We start from the raw sequence: 22,270 nt of genomic DNA, 5'->3' as shown, positions 1-22,270 counted from the left end.
TCATGTAGTGTCACCTGAAGATACACGGTCGTCCCTTGTTTGTCTGTCATGCTGGCTACTGGATATCGGCTTCATCAAAAAGCTCTTTCCATACCTAACTTGTCAGAATTGGTTAAACGCTGACTTACCGTACCTGCGGTTTGCACACCACTTCGTTTGAACCCGGTATTCATTGTCGTATTGAAACAATCAGAAAGGGGAGGGCACAGTTCCTTCGTCAGACGGGCCTCGGGGCGTTTCAATGTTTCTGAAACGTCACTCGCATCTTCTGCCGTATGTATTTGGGAATTACTGGAACCAATCTGTAGAGCTGAGCCACGTCTGAAGTGGCATTCCCTGGGGCGAGCAAAAGGACGAGGCCATGGGAGCGAAGGAGGATTTGGCGACATGTCGGCTGGACTTGTCAGGGCACTCGGCAGGTTTTGACTTGGAGGCTAAGCCCGATTGAGCCATTAGCGCCAGGACGCGAAACTGCGCCTGAAGTCCGACAAAGTCCAGAAGTCCACATTGATTCCATACCAACCAGACCCCCATACAGACTCTCGAGCGCATCGATTCCAGCTCCGCCGCATCTGGTATGTATCGAGCTATCCTACTTGATAATGTCCCTTGTCTCTGCCGTGGGTTTGGCGATGGCTAATATACCTGGTGGCTGACTTCTAATCACCCATCCGAATGTCCTTCTCTCTTCCCAGCCCAGACCTCATCTCAATGTCCTTCGCGATGGCTAATTTTATCCTTAGACACGCGTCCAACCCCTGTGGGCCCCTCACTCTGTGGTTTTGTTGTACCTTGCGTGAGATGTCGACATGAGCAATACCCCCGACGACGGTGGAAGTGCGGTAGCCGCGCCTGCTGAAGCCACCGCCTCAGCATCCAGCAACGAAGAGTCGATCGCGCAGGGCAAGGAGAGGGCAAAAGAGATTCTCGCCGCGTCTGGTATCGATGTCGCGAGGAAGGATTCGGCGCCCGAGGTCAACGGCCACGATGGCAGCCCAAACACCAATCGAAAGCGCAAGCGCGAAACACCAATAGACCGTCTCCAAGCAGCTGTTTATGTCGACCACGAGTACCACTACAAGGCCCTCTACGCGGAGCAGCTGGCTCATCCGTTGGTACCGCAGGAGAAAAAACAAGAGCTAGCTTTGTATCAGAGCCTCCGACAACGAAGGGATCATGACCCTGGCTCCATCTTCGGGTACGGCTACGCCGGGTATGGCAATCCCAGGACAGACGAGAAGAATCTCCGCGACCCCATAATATATCCGCGACAAAGGAGGCCCGGCAAGAAGAAGACCTTACCGCCTCGAGTGTCGCGAAAAGACCTCAACTCTCAAGCGGAACAGAACGAGGAGCTAGTGCCTATCCGGCTTGACATAGACTGGGGAAAGATCAAATTGCGGGATACCTTCACCTGGAACCTGCACGACCGAACGACCTCCGTCGACTATTTCGCCGAGAAGTTGGTGGAAGATTTCGGCCTCGAAGTCCAGAACTGCCGGCCCCTCGTTCAAATGGTCGCAAACCATATGCGCGAGCAGATAGTCGACTATTGTCCTCAGATCTATGCAGACGACGAGCCATGGGAGCCATCTCTACCATATTTTGCCTACAAGAATGACGAAATGCGTATTCTGGTCAAGCTCAATATCACCATCGGCCAAAACACCCTCATCGACCAATTCGAGTGGGAAATCAACAATCCATTCAACTCTCCCGAAGAGTTTGCACGTCAAATGACGAGCGATCTATCGCTTGCCGGGGAGTTTACCACTGCGATTGCACACTCCATACGTGAGCAATGTCAATTGTTTTCGAAATCCTTGCATATCACGGGTCATCCATTCGATGGCCGGCTGATAGAAGATCCGGATTTGAGGGAGAATCTCTTGCAGTCACCCCTACCAACCACGTTTCGTCCTTATCAAGCAGCCAAGGATTATACGCCGTACCTGTACGAACTCAACGAAGCGGACCTGGAGCGCACTGAGCTATCCATATCTCGTGAACAGAGGAGGCAGAAGCGTTCAACGAATCGTCGTGGAGGTCCGGCTTTGCCAGATCTCAAGGACCGCCAACGCACAATCCGCTCGCTTGTTGTTTCGTCCGTCATTCCTGGGGCTGCTCTGAGCATGGAGGAGAGTCGAATCTTCAGAATTACGAAGGCGAGCCGGAAATTAGTACGCGGGCAACGAGACGGTTTCGAAGATTCGGACGAATCAGATAGTGAAGATTCGGCTCCTGATTCGCCAGCCATCCCGACTCACTTGTTACAACAAGGCACTGCCCGTACTAGAGGTATCAGGAATGCGGCATTGACTGCCAGTGCTGGCATCAGATCGAATTTGAGCGGCTTTGCGTCGGTGAGATCCGCAACACCGGAGTCGGTCGCACCTTCACATCACGATGGCCGAGTTTCTGCTCGGAAGAGAGACTACAAAGAAGAGAGCGACGAAGAGTCTACTTCGGGCAAACTGATTGTGGTATTGAAAGTGGGAAAAGCTAAGCTTCGAGAGTGGATGCGGTCGCAACGAGCCAAGGATAGGGCTGCTCATGTCTCCAATATGTCGAATCAAGGCAGCCCACGACCTGGCAGCCATTCTCGATCTGTTTCTGCGGCTCCGTTGAATCTCGCAGGCATGCCGCCTCCGCCATCGCCAGTCCCAGCAGCCGCAGATATTCCAGGTGCCGTTGATGCAACGCCAAGTCCGATCAATCCACCCGTGAGTTCTCTTGCCTTTACTAAACTTGGACCTATGCTTACCACTCCTGCTCCTAGCCTCCGCCGCCTGACTGGCTTGTTCGAGATTTGGAACGCTTGCGGAAGACATACCCAAATGACCGCTTCGAGGCTCTCATGAAGCACACAGCCATTGACCCAAAGACTCAAAAGCTTGTTGCCCCTAATGAGACGAATCACTCCTTCCCGCACAAATACGTCCCACGCATCAGATGCTCTGACTGCCTTGTATGTCCCCTCTCCTACTTGTCGAACAGCCAGTTTCATTCAGAATCCCAAGCATTGATCCGAGCTGACAATCGTCCACAGGGCAAAGTCTACCTACCCGGCGAAGGGCAGAGTGCCACGAATTTCGAGTCTCATCTCAAGAACCGCGTCCACAGATCAAATGTGGACGACCGGCTGGCGAAGGAGTCATGATCTGCTCAAATCTATGATATCACATCACGCGAGGCTTGCTACCGTCTGATTCTCACGCCTCGTATGTACATGCGTCCAACCCAACGAGTTTGGAATCCTCCACACGGCTGAGGTCACGTGGAGCGCACTGCTCCCTTTTGGTACACACAATCTGTTTGTTGGACACTTCGAGCAAAGTCAAGGAGCTCAATACTGACGAAACGCTATACGGAAAAGAAGGTGATGCTTCGATGCAGCAAGGTATTGCCCTGCTGTTAGCATTTGATCAGAGGATCGCAGGAAGCAACCGCCATTGAATGACCGGAAATGTCCGGCACATTATGTTGCGGTGATGCATGAGGCCGACCGGACGCGGAATGGCCATGGTCGGAGCCAGGAACTGAGGGCGACGAAGGTGCACGATGACAGAGACGCTGGTTGAAGCAAAGGCCCTGGATATGCATTCAAAGATACTCCTTGAGTGCTCTCGCCTGCCACCGTGCGACAACAGTGCAGCGTGTACTATTGTAGATCCCGAGAAACCAGTATATTGCTCCTTGACATGCTTCCTTGTCGACTGATGTGCTTGAAAACGTCCTGTGAATGTCTGTTTTTATAGCGGCGAGAAGGACGTTCCTTTTGGTCGTGTGATCTTGGAAGATTCACACAGAAAGGCATTGCTGCCTCGCTAGCTTTGCGTCCCCGCATCCACACAATGGAAATTCGCATTGCACCCCACTAACCAACTACCACGTTAAATATCCCTTGCACAGAATTGAAGGTTGGCGGATTCACCTGTGCAATTGCGTGCCTTTTCTTTTTTGAAACACTCTGCTTCCTCAAAATGGCCGACGCGGCAGTAGCAGAAGGGATCAACAATCCAGACAACCTCACCAAGTAGGTCATGCACTCTCCGACTGTAGGTATCCGTCACTGACATGAGGCTCAGGTACAAGACCGCCGCAACCATCAGCCACAAAGTCCTCGAGGAAGTTTCCAAATGGCTGGTTGAAGGAGCAAAGATTATCGACCTGTGCATCAAAGGGGACGAACTTCTCGAGGCCGAGCTCAGCAAAGGTGAGGCTTCCCTCTCGCGCTACAAGTTGTAATCCCTTCTCGAATGTGACTGCGGACGAAGACTTACCTCGAACATCCTTGACTAACATACAAACCCTGTAGTCTACAAAGGAAAGTCCATCAACAAAGGAATTGCAACGCCTTGCACGATATCCCCGAGCTCTCATGTCACGCCCTTCACCCCCCTGGTCTCAGACGCTGAGGACGCCGCCACGACCATCAAGGCTGGTGAGCTGGTCAAGATTCAGTTGGGTGCACAGATTGACGGGTACGGTGCCATTGTCGGGGACACCGTTGTAGTACCACAAGAGAAAGGGAAAAAGGCAGAGATCACGGGCCGAGAAGCAGACTTGCTGCTCGCCACATACTATGCCAATGAACTCCTGCTCCGACTCATGGTACCTCCGGGACTGTTGGCAAGCGGCACTGAGGAAGAGAAGAAGAAGGCTGCCGCCGAAAAGCCGCCCACACAGACCAAGATCATCTCGCTGGTTGAGAAGGTCGCAAAGGCATATGACGTCCACGTTGTCCAGCACACCACGTCCTGGCTGTTTGAGAAAAATGAGATCGAGGGCAAAAAGAAGATCATCCTCTCTCCTGCTGATGGCGCCAAGGGAGAAGGCTCAGCGGACGTCGGCGAGGTGTGGGGGGTCGAGATGGGCATGAGTCTGGGATCGGGCAAGGTCAAGGAGTTGGACAAGCGTTCGACTCTGCTGAGGCGGACCACTACGACCTACGGGTTGAAGCGGCCGAGCTCGAGACAAGTTCTCTCTGAAATCGTCAAGAAGTTCGGTACTTTCCCTTTCAGTTTGCGGCAATTGGACGATGAGCGAGCCGGCAAAGTTGGCGTCGTCGAGTGCATCAGATCAGGGGTCCTACGTGAATACAAGCCAGCTGCAGAGGCGGATGGTTCTCCGGTCTCGAGACTGTTCACTACTATTGGTAAGTCGGATCGTACTGTGTTTTATTTGTCGCATTATGCTGACCGTCTGGTTTTCTTTCTTTGCAGCAATCACAAAGAATGGTCTCACACGCCTAGCAGCTCCGCCTCCGCTGGATCTGGAAGCCGTCAAGTCCGACAAGAAGATCGACGATGAAGAGGTTCTATCAATTCTCGAGCGACCGCTCAGCAAATCCACCGGCTCTAAGAGCAAGAACAAGAAGAAAAAGAAGAAGCCAGTCAAGAAGGCGGCTGCTGCTGCTGCCACTGAGGAAGACGACGATGATGATGACGAGGATGACAGCGACGAAGAATGAACAGTTCCTCCTTACCCAACGCCACCAAATGCTCTTACCAGGTCTTGGAGTCGTTTGGCAACGAGGTCAATGGCCCGCTGGGGAAAGTCACGTCTGACAATTCCACAAGATGCATGGGAGCTGGTTGGGTATCAGACGCGACCTATGCTCACAACCGAGAAGAAGCGTGTTTCAGACCGGTGGGAGGACCTCAGGAAGGAGAGCACAATCATGGTGCTTGTAACCTTCGCTCCAGTGGCCGCAATGAGGCAATGAGAATGAATGGAAAACGAGCAGCAAAGTATGACTACTACCCAGAGAACAATCAACGAGAGAACTGTTGCAATGATGATTTTTTTGTGATTCTGCCTGGGCTACCGTAATGGGGCTCTTCCTATTAGGCTGTAGATGAAGAGGGGCAAAAGCCTCACTAGCAAGGGGAGGCAGCCCTGTACACGTCGCCACGTCATGGCGAAGACAACTATTGTTGCCTAACCTCAGGACGACAACAGATATATGGATGGCTTGTCTTCAGCCATACAAATAAATCTAAGAGGTCGATGGCGGGCCACGAGTTGGTTTCTCACAGCATCGACGGGACGGTCGGCACGAACGTACAATACCCTGAGGTAATAGGAAAAAAGGGATTATTAAAAAAACAGGGAGCTCTCAGCCTTGGGGGCTTCAAGAGGTTTAGGGGGGCAAAGGAAGCCGAGTAATTAGTTGCCGCTGCGGCAGTGCCGAGGCCGGCGGGCGACTGGCAGGAGCAGCAACACTGGAGACACTGGGCAGGGCCGCAGGGTGGCAGGCTAGCAGTTGGAGCGCAGCTGGCAGCTGGCAGCTGGTCGCTCGGTGGGCTAAGGCTAAGTGCCCCTTGCCCGATTCTTTTGTCACCACGGGATTCTGGCATTTCCTCGTTTGCGGAACCACAACACCATGCGCCTGTGACTTTGTCCTTCTCGCACCTCGTCACAGCCTGCGCCCTCTCCCCGTTGAGCCGCATCAAAGGCTACAGTAAGTCTTCGTCTTGCACCTTATGACACGTCCCTGAACTGATTCTCAAGCAGTCGGCGCGTGCGGCGCGGAGAAAAGAAGGCAGGATGGCCACCAGATCGTTGCGGCACAGGTCGAGCCGGTACTCCAGCCCGGCAACCTTTGGGGAAAAAGACGCTGCACCAAAGCCCGCCGAGGATCTCTCGACAAGAAATGGTCAACAGACGAGTCTGGACACTTGGGTTGAGCCGGCTGTGCGACCTGCGGTCCCCAGTTTTGAAGATACAAAAGGTCTCGAGAGGGTGGGCGTGCTCGAGAACATGCAGCCCCTGGGGACGGCGCCTTCTCAACGACTGCTACAAAAGCTCAAATTGAACTACGTCCGCCCCTCGCCACGACCAGCTCCGGCACAGGTGGAGGAGGTTGTCACTCCCGTGGCAGAACCTGAAAAGGTGGACTCGGCCTCACCAATGGACCAGGACGTGGTTGCGACAACAGAGACAATTGAGGCCGAGCAGCCTGAAATGTTGTCCGAGATCCCATCAATTCCCCCTCGGCTATCTGATGCGGCTGTCATTTCCAGTCCCCCGCGTGGTCGGCCTCCTAGGAGGGATATTGCAGAGATGCCTCAAGCAGGAACCGTGTCGCCGTCTCCTGTCACTTTATCCTTTACGCCAACCACTCATGTTTCGCCGAAACCCTTGTCGATTCAGCAGCAACTACGACAAGATCGACTTCGTGTTCATGTCGATCGTGCTGTGCACGAAGCGCACCAGAGGAACACGCCAGATCTGGTACGTGGGCTTCAGAGAATCTGCGACGACGCTCAGCTGAATCCGGAACTGTGGAATGTGTTGGAGGCCTTGATCAACAAATCCCCCAGCCCTGAGCAGTTCAAAGTCTTCAAGCGCTACATCAAGTCGGGCGTCAAGCAGCACAGGAGAGAAAGTCAAATGTCTGGGAGCCCATATCAAACTTCTCCTCAAATATTCAACGACCTCGCTTCACCTGAACACCGAGAACGCTCACCGAAGGCTAACCACTCAGACGCCAACACACCCTTGTATTCCGAAGGGAGACCTCCCAGAATCAACCTCTACTTCAACCTCCCGCGCGCCGCAGCTACTTATGGCTCGGAAGAAGCGCCAGTGTCACCCACGACGATTTCGCGCTCCGTGGAAGTCGCTGAACCAGGCGGAAAATCTATCCACCACGCCTCCAATTCGTCACCGCACAAGCGAAAAAGATCGGGGAGCGTGTCTACGATCTCGTCGCTTTCATCCGCTCCCTCGAACACTGATGAAATACCACCTCCCTGGGAGCCACAGGGGGATGAGCCGGCAGGGGTTGGCCGATCCAGATCAGCTGGACAGCGCCAAGCCGCAAGCCGGGGGGCAGCTGGCAACCGACTCCGTTCAGCTGCCAGTGCCACAACTCTCCCTTCTCAGGCTGTTCCCAAACAATCCTATCCAGAAGTTGCAACTTCCTCGAAGACGAACTCGAACAAAAAGTTCAAGAAATCGCGAGAAGAGACCGAGTTCGATATTGATGAACTTTCCAGGCGGAAGCGGCATTATCTGGATGACAGCTTCCACGATTACAACACCATTCCTCGACCCGAGAGCCACGAACGAGATCCTGTCCACGCGCATCCAGAGCGACCTATATCCGTTGACAATCCCCCTCCCCCAGTTATTCATCCAAACCGTTTGGTCGTTCCCACCGCCACATTGACGTCTCTCGTGAGCGCTCAGGCTCCGCCTGACAACAACCTGGCCAACGGGACCGGCCGCAAGAGAAGATACGATGAGGTGGACGCTGATGATTTCGATGAGACGACCCCCGATTCGTCCTCTCCTGGTCCGCTGCTTGTACCACCGCCGCCGCCCGGCGTGGCAAACGCTCACCCACGGGGTGCGACCCCAAGAGCGACCAGGCTTCACCCAGGACAGAAAACCCGCAAGTCTGCGCGGGTCATGGTATCGTACGTACAGCCCTCGATTCTCTTTGGTCCTGATGCAATGCCCCAAGTGAGATATATCTCGGGTGGTGGATGTTGAGATAATCCGGGTTGCCAGGGCTCTCATGTCGGGGCTTATGCCAACTTGTTTGGAAAGACTGCCCCTGGGGAAACCATGCCATCGTTCTTCGATATTCGTCTTGGGATAAATTTGCTGACTTTGGACCTATAGGCCCAACAAGCCCAAGAATGGCGGAATCACGGCAGGAATTGCACGTGCGGGGCCTGTGCGTGATGCTAGGATCGGCAATTTGAATGGAACTGATTCGGGCGCAGAGGTAAGAATCAAGCCCCAAGCTCCGAGCCCTCAGCCCTCAGCCCTGGGCAGCCCAACCCAATTTTCTTCCATTTTTCCACCTATTCTCCCCCCCGGCCTAAACCAGGCTTTCGTCCTGCCACGATTGGCTCCAACTCATCATCGCCCCTTACCACCCTGTCTCCCTCTTCTAATCCCCGTTCTCATCATTCTTTTTCCTTGATCCCGAGTTCCTGCCCACTTTCTGTTGCCTGCTCCCGTTTTGCTTCGACCATTCTTGATCTATTTTTATTCTCGACCCCTCTTTCTATCATAGTGATTGATGTTGCACCTATCAATCACTGACTTGATTTTTCAGGACAACGACGAGTTTTGTGCATCGTGCGGTGGCGAAGGGAAGCTTCTTTGCTGTGATGGCTGTACGAATTCCTTCCACCATGCCTGCTTAGAGCCACCCTTGAATCCGGATGAGGAGGTCGAAGGCGAATGGTTCTGTCCGCGATGTGTTGCCCGGCGAACGAAGCAGGTCCCTCATCCATCAGGGCTTTTTGGTATGGTGATCCGCCGTGTTGACGATATTATCCCGAAAGCCTACACCCTTCCTTCCGACATCCGCGACTACTTTGAAGGGGTTCGAACAGGCGACGAGGGCGAGTATGAAGAAGTCGCCCTCCCCCGCACCCAAAACAACACGGCGAAGATGAACCGAGCTGGCTTCATCGAGGAGCCCAATTACAAGGAGACTCGCGACAGCAAAGGCCACATCATCAGATGTTACCGCTGCAATATGACTGCCAACGGCCGCGACATCATCCCTTGTGACTTCTGCCCCGCGCGATGGCATTTGGATTGTATAGATCCGCCCCTGGCCGTTCCGCCACGTCGCCGCCCGGGTGATAAACCTGGCGCGTCATGGCGATGTCCTCTCCATGTTGAACATGACCTGGTGGCTGTTGGCCGGCAGACTGAGAAGGCTCCGGGTGAGCTCGGTCGCGTGCCTCGATTGCGCAAGCCCAAGAATGCAGTACCCCTCGATGTGAGCTTAAGTCGGGGTTTCAGGAACAACGGCATCATCGAGGTCGAACTCGAGAAAGACCAGCCCGAGCTTGACAGAACTAAGGAAGTCCAAATGCATGGCAAAATTTACCGGATTCCAGAGAAGGGTATTAGACTGGATTTCATTGATCGAGTCAAGAAGAGCTGGTACGAAGACCAATCCTTTCCCAGACAAATGGACGCCCCCAAGAGGATACGAAACCGCAAGTATCGTCCTGATGGGGCTGTTCTTCACCACCCACCTCAACAGACCATCGTCAAGATTCGAGAACCCGACTTCTTCACTGGTGCGAATGCTCTGGCCATCACTGAGACGGCCAAAGCAAACGTCGCCTTGCGGAGACGATCGATCCGAGAACAGCAAGCCGTCTTAAATCTTGCCCAAATGTCCCAGAAGGGTATCGACGGCTACTCTGGGGATGCATTGGCAGAGTTGACAAATCAACTAATCAGCGAAGCTCCCGCTGATGTGGTGGACGCTGTCGAACAGACCGAGCTTGATCAACTCCTTGAATTACAGGAGCTCATCAACAGAAGACTTGCATTTTTGGGCCACGCAACACATACCTCACGCTCGACATCCATGGATGTTGGGTCCTTCAATGACAGCTTCACTGATGACGAAATTCCTCCTACCCAAGATCCCAACATTGATCCGGCCCTACGGTGGCTCCCGTTGAATAGGCCGCCAACGTCGTCGCCACCATCTTCCGATATTGAAATGCCTATCGATCCAGCGCTAGATATGGCTTCTGCTCCTGACCTTTCTAGTCCTAAAATGATGAACGGCGACACCCTCGATGTCCACGAGGCGGCGCCCGAACAACAACAACCAGAAGAAGACGAAGAAGTAGAAGAAGCTCGCCCAGCTCCGGTCGACGAAGCTGCGGCGCGTCGACGAGCTAAGGAGGAAGCTGATCAACGATGGCTCGACGCGTTCTTTCCGCTGAGGACCGAGTCTCCTACAAGGCATGGTCCTACGAATACGGCAGCACAGGGTTTTGGAAATGGGAGCAGTATCGACAAGATGGAGACGTCGCCTTGAATTTGCCTTTCTTGGTTGGAGACCCAGCTGGAGAGAGTCTGCCGACAGCCAAAGTTATCAGATGCCTCAAGCCACCAGCGTCACGCCAGCCCCTTCTCAAGCCTGAGATCTGGGTCGCGAGTGTTATTTGCGGAGACGGAAAGCGGCTTCTAGAGCGTGGTCAGGTGTGAGACTGAGAAAAGGGAGACTCCTTGCTAGACTCCTTGCTGCGGCGATCCGCACACATCATCACCCGTTCGGGTGAGGAATTGGGATATGGAATCCTATTTTGGAGTCAAAAGTTTTGAGCATTTTCTGGCTGTGGAGTCGGTCAACAGGTCCAATGTAAGACTCGAGCCAAGGCAGATGGAATCGTGATACGTTTACAACCACTTCACTTGAAAAAGTGAGGTACGAGATAAGGGGGCGAGGTGGCATGGTTTTGTTTTCAAGGCGATGCTGATGCTGTATTCCTGGTGCGGTACAGAGGCGTGCGTGGTCGCAAGGGCGAGAAAGATAGTTGTTGTAGTTATTCGGAATTGGAGGGCCACATTCGTATCGTATGTACATAATGGCCAGGAGCACTGGGGAAACAGCGTCCTTGGAGCTTTAAGTAACAGGCTTCTTATGGCGCTAGGAGTCGAAGAGAGTGGAATTGCGGAATTTGGGATCCACTACCGACCGTCATCACGTCCCATTGCGTGCCTGCACCAATGGAGCCCATTTTGATTCAAGGCCAGTATAAGATAGTAGAAGAATGAGAGTCTATATAAAATTCTCACAGCTTTGTGGGAGAGGTAATCGTACCGCGGTAACTAGGTATTTTATTGAATGTAGTAATCGGGCATTTGAATACGCCTGGATACCATACTCACGTCGGGGCCGATCAGGCACGCAGAGTCCGTCCAGACGCTCAACCAGGCATTAGAATACTAGGTTCCATCCCATAGTGACTGTTCGATGCTCGTCAATCTACGGAGCCACAAAGGGAGGGGGACTCAAGTCCGAAAGTGTCACCCAAACCCAGCCTGGAGTCCATTCAAATGCTCAACGATAATCATGCTACTCACATGCCACTCCACGGCCAGAGCAAGACTTCTCCCGATCAAAGCACACTTTTCACCGCTTGACCTTTCGCCTTCTCCAGCGTGGCTTACAACTTCTAATCCCATGTACGTGGGCAATCAAAGCATTCATAGCGCACCATTCACGACAGAGATTCCCTGCTGCATAGCAGTCACTCCATTCTTTGACCCGTTCATGTATGTCAGCTTCTGCTCTAGGAGAAACAAAGGCTGCTTGTTGTCTGAGAATGCCTTCGCTTGGCCACGCTGAGTGGTAGGTATATGCGATGGGCTTTGCACCAGCATGAAGCCACTGAAGAAGCTGTCCATCGCAGCATAGTCGTCAAAGTCACCCACCCAGCTTACGTACTGATCTGGTCGAAGAATAACTGCGGCGCCGATGGACGGGTCGACGCCATAGTTCTTGTAGGCCTGGCCGTGTCCCTCATGGTAGCTCTGTTGGTCCAGATGTCAGTATACAGGCCCAGGTTTGGGTGCATGTGGCGGCGATACTCACCTCGTCGTCAACAAAGATCTTCCAGTAGTCCCAACCATCCTGATCAGACCAGGGTCGGAAGGGCTCCGGGAAATCGAAGATGGTGATCTCTCTTCTTGGTGCGGAGTGCACAGCCAGAAGCTCAAACACACTGTCGTATTTTTCGTTTGCTGGCGTGTACCGATTCAAGAAAGACTCTGCCGAAGCTAACTTCTGACCAAGGACATCCAGCCTCGCTTTGTTGTCTGCGTTGCGAATATCGCCAGCAAAGATAACCACGCGCCATGTCCCATTGCTCTTAAGTAATTCTTGGAAGTGCCAGGGTCGAGCATCTGATTGATTCAAGACTTTGAGACTGGGCATGCGCATACCAACCTTGATGTCTTTCGCACGGTCCTGTTTGCTGAAGACACGTGTTGACGCATCGCCAATGACGTCTGTACCATCTCCCTGTTTTTCGGCGCTCCCCTCCTTCGCAACGATTAAACTTGCGCCATAGTCTATACCAATAGCAGTTGTAAACATATGGGCTTCTTCGAATGCTTTCTTGAAGACCTCCATGTTGACGCCTTCTTTGTCCATGGCGTTCTTGGCCGGACGCCCACTGAACAGGCGACTAAAGCGGTGGTCGAAGCTGATTAGGTCCTGAGCAATGCGCCGTCGTTCAGACTGATAGGTCTTGAGCACACTGCGGTCCCAGCGCCCTTTCAAACAGCCTGCTATTTTCCACCCGAGGTTGTAGGCATCCTGCATTGAGACATTCATGCCCTGCCCAGCTTTTGGGGAATGAGTGTGGACAGCATCGCCTGCGAGGAAGACTCGCTCGTTCAGAGAGAACTTATCGCCCACGCGTTGACCGATCTGATATGCTGTCCACCAATCTAGGTACTTATATGTGATACTATAAGGCCGCATAATCTTCTGTGCAGATGCAATGATGGCTTCTGGCGTAAGGCTACTGCGATCAACCTTCTGGCCGCTAGCGGTGTTTGTGGTTGTGAGCTGGATGTACAAACGGACGAGTTTGTTTTCTCGCGGAATGATCATGACGCTACCGCTGCTCTCGCTGTGCACAGCACAGCGCATTCGGATATCAGGGAAATCGGTGATTGGTATAACATCCATCACTCCCCAGATGTAGTCCGTGCTATCGCCTTCGAGTTTGAAACCTAGCTGTTGTCGCACCCAAGAGTGTGCTCCGTCCGCGCCGAGCATATACCTGGCTTTCACAATTTCTTCCCGTCCAGCTTTGGCGCCCAGCACCCCTGATTGCCTGATGAGGTCCTGGGTGTCATCTGCTGCAAGATTGGACCGGAACAAGCCATTTTGAACGGCTTGGCCATTGTTGCTGGTTGCTTTGTGTGCCGGCGTGGACTCCTCTTCTGTCAGGTGCCGCAAACGTACTTGGATTGGGTATGCGGCATTGTCTTCCGCGAGTGATTCGTCAAAGCTGAATGATATCGGTAGCACTCCGCGTTCGACTTGAATCTCGCCAGCTAAGCCGGTGCCGTTGCAGGACGTACGAATGGAATTCTCCTTGATGCTGTCAAGAAAGAAGCGCTCGATCCGCCCTTGATGCAGGACCACCTCTGTGAAGCGACTAAGGCCGGGTATTGTATCGGGAATGCGATCTGATCGAACGATTGATGGGTTTGCTGGATCCATGTCCTCTGGTGGGTTCCAAAGGCAGATCTCTAGCATGTGGTTTGACTCTCTCCACACTCGATGAGCAAAATCGAAGCTGTCGAATATCTCCAGGGTTCGACACTGCAGCCCATCAGCCTGACCATTGTAGATTTTCGTCCCCCGTTTGTCAACAATTCGTGTGCGCACGCCCCATCGCGACATCCAGTTAGCCATCATCAGGCCTGCAGGGCCGGCGCCAACGATGAGGACATCAACTTCGTCGACCTCCAGGTCTGATCGCTCCGGACTTGTCAAACTCATATTGGAACAGTCTTGACTCTTCAGATGTTGCTAATGGTGCTTCCTCCGAAAGCCTAGCGACCGGAAAGGCTTCGTTCGAGCACCAACACTGCTGGGACATCTTATAACAGCATCCCCAGCACGATTTGGCCAGCCTGTTCAAAGGATGTGATGCGCTCCCGCGAGACATGCTGTCCGGATCAGGGTAGAAGTAGCTACACCAATGTTGTGCCACAATCGTTATTCTCCCACCCGTTCATTGGTGCCTCCAGTGTGTTCCCGATTGGCCGTCTAGCAGGGGGCCGGGGCACGGGGGGTCAGGGAAGTATTCAGCATGAGGTTCGGACGACCCCTTGTCGATTTTGCTCGTGATGCGAGATCCGCCACCATTGTCTGCACCGATCCGAAGACTGCTGTGGTTGGTCGCCAGAAGAGCCTTGAGCCAATCAGCGATAGGGTGTGTGGAGGACGAGGTTAGACCTCGGAGGAAGACAGCCGGACGCCCGTCTCGAGTGCTGCGTACCTAGGTAGGTACCTACCTAGGTAGCGAGCTAGGTACTCAATGTCCGTATCGTGTGACACAGACACGATGTTTCTTTGCTGCGGGGTAATCAATATCTGGCGAGGTAATCATGGTTCAAGCTCTTCCCCACTGCACTGGCAGGCAATGATAACAATGCTTGGCAGCGAAGTGTCTGGCTTCGGGTTCCTATGACACATTTTTGCAAGTCTTCTTCCAATCCTGAAGTGATTCAGTGATTCGTGCCCATCTCTGGAGGTTCTCAACATGTTCAATAGTTGCCGCTACGTTGAATCCCTGCCATGTGCCGAAATATCACTGTGCTGGAAGGCTAACGGAAGACGACCGGCTGCTTAGCCTGGTGGACGCTCCTATTATCCGAAGAACAGAGCGTCATGCCTGGTCAGTGGCTGCATGACTCGAACCAGAGCTTTTGCTTCGTTGAGGAAGACGACATCGATGTGCTTGCAAACGATGAAGACGGTGGCTACGGAGACAACCCGCCGACATGCGTACCAGCTTTGCCTCTTCGTCCCGGCCATTCCTTATGCTTTGAAACTTCAGACGTGGATCATATCCTAGATTCGTGGTCCCAGCACGCGCATGAGATAGTCAGAGCTCCGTTCCACTGTGCGCCGACACCATTATCTGAATCCAGTCACGGCACAGAGCCCTACGACGTCGGCAGGACGGAATCAGCACGCACGAAGCACAAACTACCCCTCCTCGCACCCAAACCAATTCCAGCGCATGCCGTTGACCCTCGGCCAGAAGCGACGGTGTCAGGTGTGGTGGGCCTGCGTCCACTCGCTCCAAAACCGCTTCGACCTTCCAACATCCACGACTTTCCGATCTCGAAATCTGCTTCGGGAAAGCATAGGAGACGAAGGTCTGATGCAGTCAAAATTCAGCTCGTACAGGAGGAGACATGTATCTCTCGCAGTTTAGAGGCAGCGACCGTCTTTGACAGGGCAGTCCTTAGCGGACTTTCCAGCATTCATCTGACCATGGGTTACAACATTGGTCAATCGCGGTCGCATGTCGACAGGTACATCACAGCGCTGCGCCAGGTGGTCAGATCGACGCGATTGCCAAGTTCGGTGAAAAACGACGGAAAACGTCGTGCCAGCGCCGAGGGTGTTCTGTGGGTGGTCAGGGAGGCTTGGCCATCCGCAGAAGGCTACTATAACATGACAGCTACACTGCGTGGACTGTTGGCGGTGGAATTGTGGCGCAACTTCCCGTCTGAACGGACGTACCGACAGCTGCCTCCTGAATATCGCCCGACCAGAGCGCAAATGGTTGCACCGCATCCGCCCAACATCGATTGGCTTCCGTGGCCTGATGTCCGAGATCTACTTATTCGTTATCAGAACTCTTATGACATGGATGCGGTGTTTCGAATGGCGATTCACAATGTCGTTGCTCATCGCAAACCTGGGCACATCGCTTCCTCGTTGGAGTATGCACGCTCTTCAGGAGTCGAGGATAACACCTCATTTCGTATATGGGATCTGATCTGCTCGGAGAAGGCCAACGGCACAGAGCCTCTGGCAGATTCCAGTCTAGAGAGGAAGGCAATCCTTAAGTCACCGAGAGTGAAAGCCGTCCTTGATGCCTACGATCTCGAATATGATCAATTCCATACTCAGAAGCTCGATGATGAATTCTTCCTGACGTTTCCATGTCTATACGCTGAATCTGCTGTATCAAGTTGGAAAGTTCGGGCCTTGGACGGCGTGCCGCTGTTTGACGTTGGCGCTCCAGTCCCTCTGTCGAGACCAGCTGTCGCAAGACTACAGGCTCAGATAAACTCTCTACTTTCCATTGATACTTTGGATTGAAAGTCACACGATCAAGTTTATGTCAAATGCGACATGAAATCAACAGATCAGTTTTAGATCGAGTGAACGGTCACATTTTGTTGTTCTATTTGTCCATGCGGCGGAACTGGATGAAGCACGCAAAGAGGAGGCTATGATTCTAGTACCTCTCAGCGGTCATGAGAGCAGCCGAGCGCCCAAGCTTTCTATAGTAGAGTCACTTTCGTTGAATAATGGCCATCGCTTCCACCTCGTACAACAGAGTAGGGGTTGCCAGCGCTGCTACACCCAAAAGAGTGGACGGTGGTCGGTGATCACCTATCTAGGGTGCCGTCAGAGCGTGTAACGCCAGGACTTGGACACTAGATAGGACAGTGTCCACTGAGACAAGTTTCACAACATTCAACTTACGAAGTTGAGCCAAGCCTCCCCCCTCGAAGTATCCTTCGGATCCAGATTGACCACGTAGTGCTGGACCTTTACAATATCCGCTGGCGTGGCACCTGCCGCAGCGAGACAAGTTCCCAGATTCTGCAGAGCAACGTGGACTTGCTCAGCAAACGTTGAAGGAGCGATGTTGGTTTGAGGATCGACGCCGATCTGGCCCGCTACGGTGATCAGTGATGCGGTTGGTGAGATTGGAGTCCTCTGGACGTATGAGAAGTTGGGCTTCGGCGGCAGGTTGGGAGGATTGATCAGAGCAGAAGCCATTTTGCTATCGATGTTATGACGATCTGAGACGAATTACCCAGGTGAATGGAACGTATCCTACTTATATTGAGGACGTGTGCCGGACAGCTCCCGATTGATCAGGTTAAAGTGGAAGTAAATCCGGACATGAATGATGAACCTTTAAAAATTGGTACAATAACAACGATTAATAACTGTATTTACTGCCACGACGTCAGATCAACATGCACGCAATAACAGAGTAAGATGTTATGCGACAGAATGGTGTCAGCAAGGTCAGCTACAGTATATTTCTAAGCCAGGCCCGAAGCCATATCCGAGGGTGCAACCCCGAGATCGTCTGATTGGCTGAACTCTAAGATGCTGTCGACTAGGATAATGACATACTGTGCCTCTTCGGAACGTAACCTCTCCAGGACAACCGTCAATAGTACAAGGGTTCAAGTACTGTCCCGAGGTCGAAAATCGATGCTTGAAAAGGTGTTGAAAAGGTGCAGCTACAGGATAGGTGACCCTAGCTTCATCGTGCACGGCTGTCTTCCTAAACTTTCTTTCTACAATCTACTCATCACGGAGAGCAAACAAGAACACTGTATACCGCGACGCCATGGGGAGCATTAGACCTGAATTCAGAGGTGTCGAAGCCTCACGCCCCAAGTGGCGGCAAGACGCGCAATGGCAGTTCACGCAGACAGCAGACCCCGGCTGGATGCCAGGAGACGGTGCTAACGACGGTGGTGCTTGGAAAGATCACAAGCACATTGACATTGCGCCGTACGAAAACGGCCGCGCAGCAATTCTGAACTACAAGCTTCTCGTTTCAACGTTCATCCCTCGTCCAATTGCATTCGTGAGCACAAGGAGTAAGGATGGGAGCACAACAAATCTCGCTCCTTTTTCATACGCACAGATGATGACCCACGATCCACCACTGTTCGTTATTGGCTTCACGGGCGGCTTTGCTACTTCCAAAGACACTCTCAAGAATCTGCTAGAGAGCCAAGAATGCACCATCAACATCGTATCAGAGCACTTTCTCGAAGCAGCCAACGCAGCAGGCACCGTCGCGCCATATGGTGTCTCGGAATGGGCTTTCACGGGTCTCACACCAGCGCCGAGCAAGGACGTTAAAGCCGATCGAGTCGCCGAAGCAATCTTCAGTATAGAGGGCAAGCTGGTGGACGCTAAAGAAGTTGATTCACGGGCCAACCCAGGGCAAAAGTCTGCTTCCCTGGTCACCATTGAGGGAGTAAGATTCTGGGCTCGAGAGGATGCTATCAATAAGGATAAGAGTTTCCTGGACCCCAACGTGAGTGAAGACGCAGTTTCCAGTAAGATCTGAATGCGATCATGCTAACGGCATCTAGATTCTTAGGCCAATGGCAAGACTAGGCGGCATTACTTATGGCCGAATCTTGGAGGCCATAGAGCTTCCTCGGCCTGAATGGAAGACTTTTGAGCAGGATGTCAAGGAGGCCGGTCTGTACAAGTCGAAGTTGGACTCACAGTAGACCCCCTTCTTACATATATTTGACTCAAGGGTCGGTCATCGAGAGCTATTCTCACACATCGCAGCAGTGCTCGCTGATGTACATAAAGAATAGATACGTTTCCCTCATTGTACCTAGAGGATGTCATGATGCCCTAATAACACAGTTGGGTAAAATATTGATAACACTGCTGTATAGCTAGTGATCCTCACGTACTCAATGATCGTACCCTGCCTTCTCAAACGGAGATGTATAACTCGGGCGATATCAATTCCGTCTCCTTATACTATCGCCTTACGAAATGATTGCTTTGATATTGTTGGTGACGTTGTCTGCTGTTAGATCCTTGAGTAGGGGTGTGTTGAATTGTCGAGCGACCATGTTGGCGGTAGTCTTGGGTTAGTGGGTGAACGATTTCTTAAAGTACGGAAACTGTTGCTGGCAGACATAGGACAGATCATTATGCGCTACACAGGTGTTTTACGGTGGGCAGAGTGATTTTGGTCAGGAAAAGCGTCAGCAATCCCACCTTTTGATGCTTACGAAGCTATGTTGGTCCCCTTTCCGGACGTTCCACTGATCCACTTGTGGCAGAAGACCAAGTTCCGATACATAATAAAAACGCAATCATTCCATACCCAACGTTTTAGGTGTGCACTTCGTCGCCTCCTACATTACCTTGTTCGAAATCTCTTGCTCACAGCAATTTTGGTCCTCACAATCAGATCTAAGACACACCAAAAATGGCTACCCAACGAATGACATTCTTCAAGGTCTTTGATCCCGAGGCGCACAATGACGACCTCATCGAGAAATACAACATCCTGCGCGAGACCAATAAAAAAGTACTTTACAACTCTCTACCCTTCATCACATGGTGACGTGAGGCTAATTATCTTGTTAGGATGGAAAACCATATGTATACCTCTTTCCCCCTGTAGCTCCCCCTGTCCCAAGGATTGGAGTTGATATCTCACTAGATCCGCTCCATCATCGCGAAGCCCACAATCGCTAATCGCCTCGACAACGGTTACAACTTCGTTGCAATCACAACATTCGACTCACTTGAAGACCTTGAGTTTTACGATAAGGAATGTCCCGCGCATAAGAAGTTGAAGGAGTTTTCCAATCAGGTGACAGAACGCCCACCGCAGAGCGTTTGGATTTACTTGTGATTAGTATCATATCTTTGATAGATAGTGCAATCTAGTGGATTGTTGTACTGCTTGTTGAGTTCGTCGAATACGTTTCCATTGTCTCTGTTCGCTTATCAGATTCGTGAGATTCCGCACCGTAGGATGACAACCGCTTTGTGTCAATCATGCCATCCATCTCTGAGACCCTTGACGCGCTCTTCGAGCTCAGAACTCCGCCGTCACCGCTGCTCCGGCCACATAGCGTTCCGTGAAGATCCCTGGTTGACAGTCCACGGAGATGAATTTGTCAACAAAGCATTGCCCTCAGGCTTCACAGCTTCCACCACGCGGCAATCGCCTTCAACTGAATCAGCTCTATCGGCCACTGAGCCAGTGAATGGTCAATCCAGGCCGCTTTCCCTATCAATTTAAGACCAAATTTAGCTTTACCTTTCTTGATATTCAACCAATCATCGGGCCGAGTGCAGTATCCGGGGCTTGCTGATTGGCGCCAACAATTTACTACCCTAGCCGTGCCCCCGGGGCCTGGACCAGGCCTGACTCCAATACCTATATGTAGTTAAGGATTAGTTAAGGCCACCTAATTCCAGCCCTGACGCAGCCCGGAACAGTTTTCTCTCGCATCACGTGCAGTGTGGACCCTACTAATATGAATTACCCTGGAATACTGTAATTATCAGCCGGAGCTAAATTGTCAGGGGTCGCAAACAATTGCTATTGGCGGTGCCCAAAGGTCAAGCAACATCACCTTTCTGATACTACCTAAGGTACTCCTTAAGAACGACCCCGCAGGGCAAGGTCAACAAACAAGCAGCACCCAATGAGCGTACGCCTCGCTTCGATAGAGAATTGCACCCGATTTGCGGTGTGATATAAAGAGATCGACTGGTCGGAAAGCTATGTAAGTGTGTCGCTCTCTTCCGCTTTTGCGTTTGTCTGGCCAAAACCGTGTGAACCTCGGCTCTTTCAACCTCCCAGTTGTAATCACAGCATGGCGGTACCTCAGACTGTTACATTCAAAAAGGTTGGACCTCTGGCCATCAAGCTGGATATCTATCTGCCTCGGACGCCAGCGACCAACGTGCCGGTCCTGCTTTGGTATCATGGCGGTGGTCTTCTCCAGGGCTCCCGCACAGATATTGCTCCCCACACGGTGGCCAGCGCCCAGAAATACGGATACGTCGTGATATCTGCGGACTATAGGTTCGCGCCGCAAGTGGCCATACAGGAAATCTTTGGAGACACGCTCGACTGTATGAGCTGGATTGTGGACGAATTGCCTAACCACATCGCCGCTTCGGGAGTGACAGTCGACACTTCTCGCATCGCTGTCTCAGGATCTTCAGCCGGTGGATATCTTGCGCTCCTGATAGGATTGTACTCCAAGATTAGGCCCAAAGTCGTCTTACCCATCTACCCGATCACAGACCCTTTGGGCGAATTCTTCACCACTCCCCAGCCGGTTACGAAGGGGAGTCGTTTGGACGAGGCTGCAATCGTGCCTTTCTTGGACCGTGATGCCGACCCAATATCTGAGAACGACCTTTCCTCACCAAGGCAAACTATGTATGACTACATGCTAAAGTCAGCAAATCTAGCGTCACTCTGGGGTGTGAAGCATGGAGACAGCACCTACATCATCACCGATCAGCTCCGCCAGAGAGACAGTTTCCCTCCGACATTCGTCGTGCACGGTGAAGCAGACACTTTTGTAGGAGTGGAACAGTCGGACGAGCTGGTGCGAGTACTAAAGCGTATTGGAGCGACGCATGAATATGAGAGACTGCCGGGGACAGAGCACCTATTCGATTATGAGAAAGACGTTCAAATGCATTCATACTACGCCTTTCTCAGCAAATATATATAATCAAGGAGTAAGATAATTCTATATTGTCTCTTGACCTCACAAATTACTCTTATCCTTAGTCTATTCTAGTAGGCCTCTAAAGTAAGAACCATAAACCTCTTGAATGTCTGCTGGTGGTAGTCAAGGCAGGTAGAGTGCTACCTTAGGATGATCCAGACCATCTAGCTGCTCCCTCTGTCCAAGTCTCTTCTTGTGGTGGTCCGACCTGCACTCAATCTCAAACTGCCGACACGGGTGGTGTTAGGAAGGGCCTATAGGTAATAGGCAGGACGCGGTAGCATGACACAATTCAACGGTCATAGGTATTCCTTGACTATAGATGGATACAAGACTCGAAGCAGAGGGGGTCGGGAAGGACTCCCATGCGAGAGTCACCGAGAGGAATTGTACACCGTCACCAATCTTCCGATTTAGACCCTTATCAAGGAGCCACTGC

At 52.2% G+C, this 22,270-nt stretch overlaps 9 protein-coding genes across 9 annotated transcripts; 7 read left to right on the top strand and 2 right to left on the bottom strand.

Moving 5' to 3' along the window:
* Window positions 1-809: 809 nt before the first annotated feature.
* Z520_05802 (uncharacterized protein) lies at window positions 810-3,160 on the top strand (the record flags this gene model as incomplete). The annotated part of the gene is made up of 3 exons (XM_016776305.1): window positions 810-2,723; window positions 2,780-2,968; window positions 3,050-3,160. 3 exons carry the CDS (start codon window positions 810-812, stop codon window positions 3,158-3,160), a joined length of 2,214 nt encoding a protein of 737 aa, XP_016632624.1.
* Window positions 3,161-3,983: 823 nt separating this feature from the next.
* On the top strand, window positions 3,984-5,473 carry Z520_05801 (uncharacterized protein; the record flags this gene model as incomplete). Its single annotated transcript, XM_016776304.1, has 4 exons — window positions 3,984-4,036; window positions 4,089-4,216; window positions 4,319-5,158; window positions 5,226-5,473. 4 exons carry the CDS (start codon window positions 3,984-3,986, stop codon window positions 5,471-5,473), a joined length of 1,269 nt encoding a protein of 422 aa, XP_016632623.1.
* A 1,079-nt stretch (window positions 5,474-6,552) lies between these two features.
* Z520_05800 (uncharacterized protein) lies at window positions 6,553-10,822 on the top strand (the record flags this gene model as incomplete). Its single annotated transcript, XM_016776303.1, has 3 exons — window positions 6,553-8,429; window positions 8,638-8,743; window positions 9,080-10,822. 3 exons carry the CDS (start codon window positions 6,553-6,555, stop codon window positions 10,820-10,822), a joined length of 3,726 nt encoding a protein of 1,241 aa, XP_016632622.1.
* A 1,172-nt stretch (window positions 10,823-11,994) lies between these two features.
* Window positions 11,995-14,308, bottom strand: Z520_05799 (uncharacterized protein; the record flags this gene model as incomplete). The annotated part of the gene is made up of 2 exons (XM_016776302.1): window positions 11,995-12,321; window positions 12,383-14,308. The coding sequence occupies 2 exons, from the start codon at window positions 14,306-14,308 to the stop codon at window positions 11,995-11,997; spliced, it is 2,253 nt and encodes a 750-aa protein (XP_016632621.1).
* Window positions 14,309-15,202: 894 nt separating this feature from the next.
* Window positions 15,203-16,651, top strand: Z520_05798 (uncharacterized protein; the record flags this gene model as incomplete). Its single annotated transcript, XM_016776301.1, has 1 exon — window positions 15,203-16,651. The coding sequence occupies one exon, from the start codon at window positions 15,203-15,205 to the stop codon at window positions 16,649-16,651; it is 1,449 nt and encodes a 482-aa protein (XP_016632620.1).
* Window positions 16,652-16,847: 196 nt separating this feature from the next.
* On the bottom strand, window positions 16,848-17,341 carry Z520_05797 (uncharacterized protein; the record flags this gene model as incomplete). Its single annotated transcript, XM_016776300.1, has 2 exons — window positions 16,848-16,952; window positions 17,042-17,341. The coding sequence occupies 2 exons, from the start codon at window positions 17,339-17,341 to the stop codon at window positions 16,848-16,850; spliced, it is 405 nt and encodes a 134-aa protein (XP_016632619.1).
* A 586-nt stretch (window positions 17,342-17,927) lies between these two features.
* Z520_05796 (uncharacterized protein) lies at window positions 17,928-18,831 on the top strand (the record flags this gene model as incomplete). The annotated part of the gene is made up of 2 exons (XM_016776299.1): window positions 17,928-18,629; window positions 18,688-18,831. 2 exons carry the CDS (start codon window positions 17,928-17,930, stop codon window positions 18,829-18,831), a joined length of 846 nt encoding a protein of 281 aa, XP_016632618.1.
* A 722-nt stretch (window positions 18,832-19,553) lies between these two features.
* On the top strand, window positions 19,554-19,985 carry Z520_05795 (uncharacterized protein; the record flags this gene model as incomplete). The annotated part of the gene is made up of 3 exons (XM_016776298.1): window positions 19,554-19,655; window positions 19,715-19,729; window positions 19,791-19,985. The coding sequence occupies 3 exons, from the start codon at window positions 19,554-19,556 to the stop codon at window positions 19,983-19,985; spliced, it is 312 nt and encodes a 103-aa protein (XP_016632617.1).
* Window positions 19,986-20,958: 973 nt separating this feature from the next.
* On the top strand, window positions 20,959-21,834 carry Z520_05794 (uncharacterized protein; the record flags this gene model as incomplete). Its single annotated transcript, XM_016776297.1, has 1 exon — window positions 20,959-21,834. One exon carries the CDS (start codon window positions 20,959-20,961, stop codon window positions 21,832-21,834), a length of 876 nt encoding a protein of 291 aa, XP_016632616.1.
* Window positions 21,835-22,270: the final 436 nt, after the last annotated feature.

The sequence above is a fragment of the Fonsecaea multimorphosa genome, assembly GCF_000836435.1.
Source record: "Fonsecaea multimorphosa CBS 102226 unplaced genomic scaffold supercont1.10, whole genome shotgun sequence".
Taxonomy (NCBI): Eukaryota; Fungi; Ascomycota; class Eurotiomycetes; order Chaetothyriales; family Herpotrichiellaceae; genus Fonsecaea; species Fonsecaea multimorphosa.
This window is presented reverse-complemented; position numbering and strand designations above follow the sequence as displayed.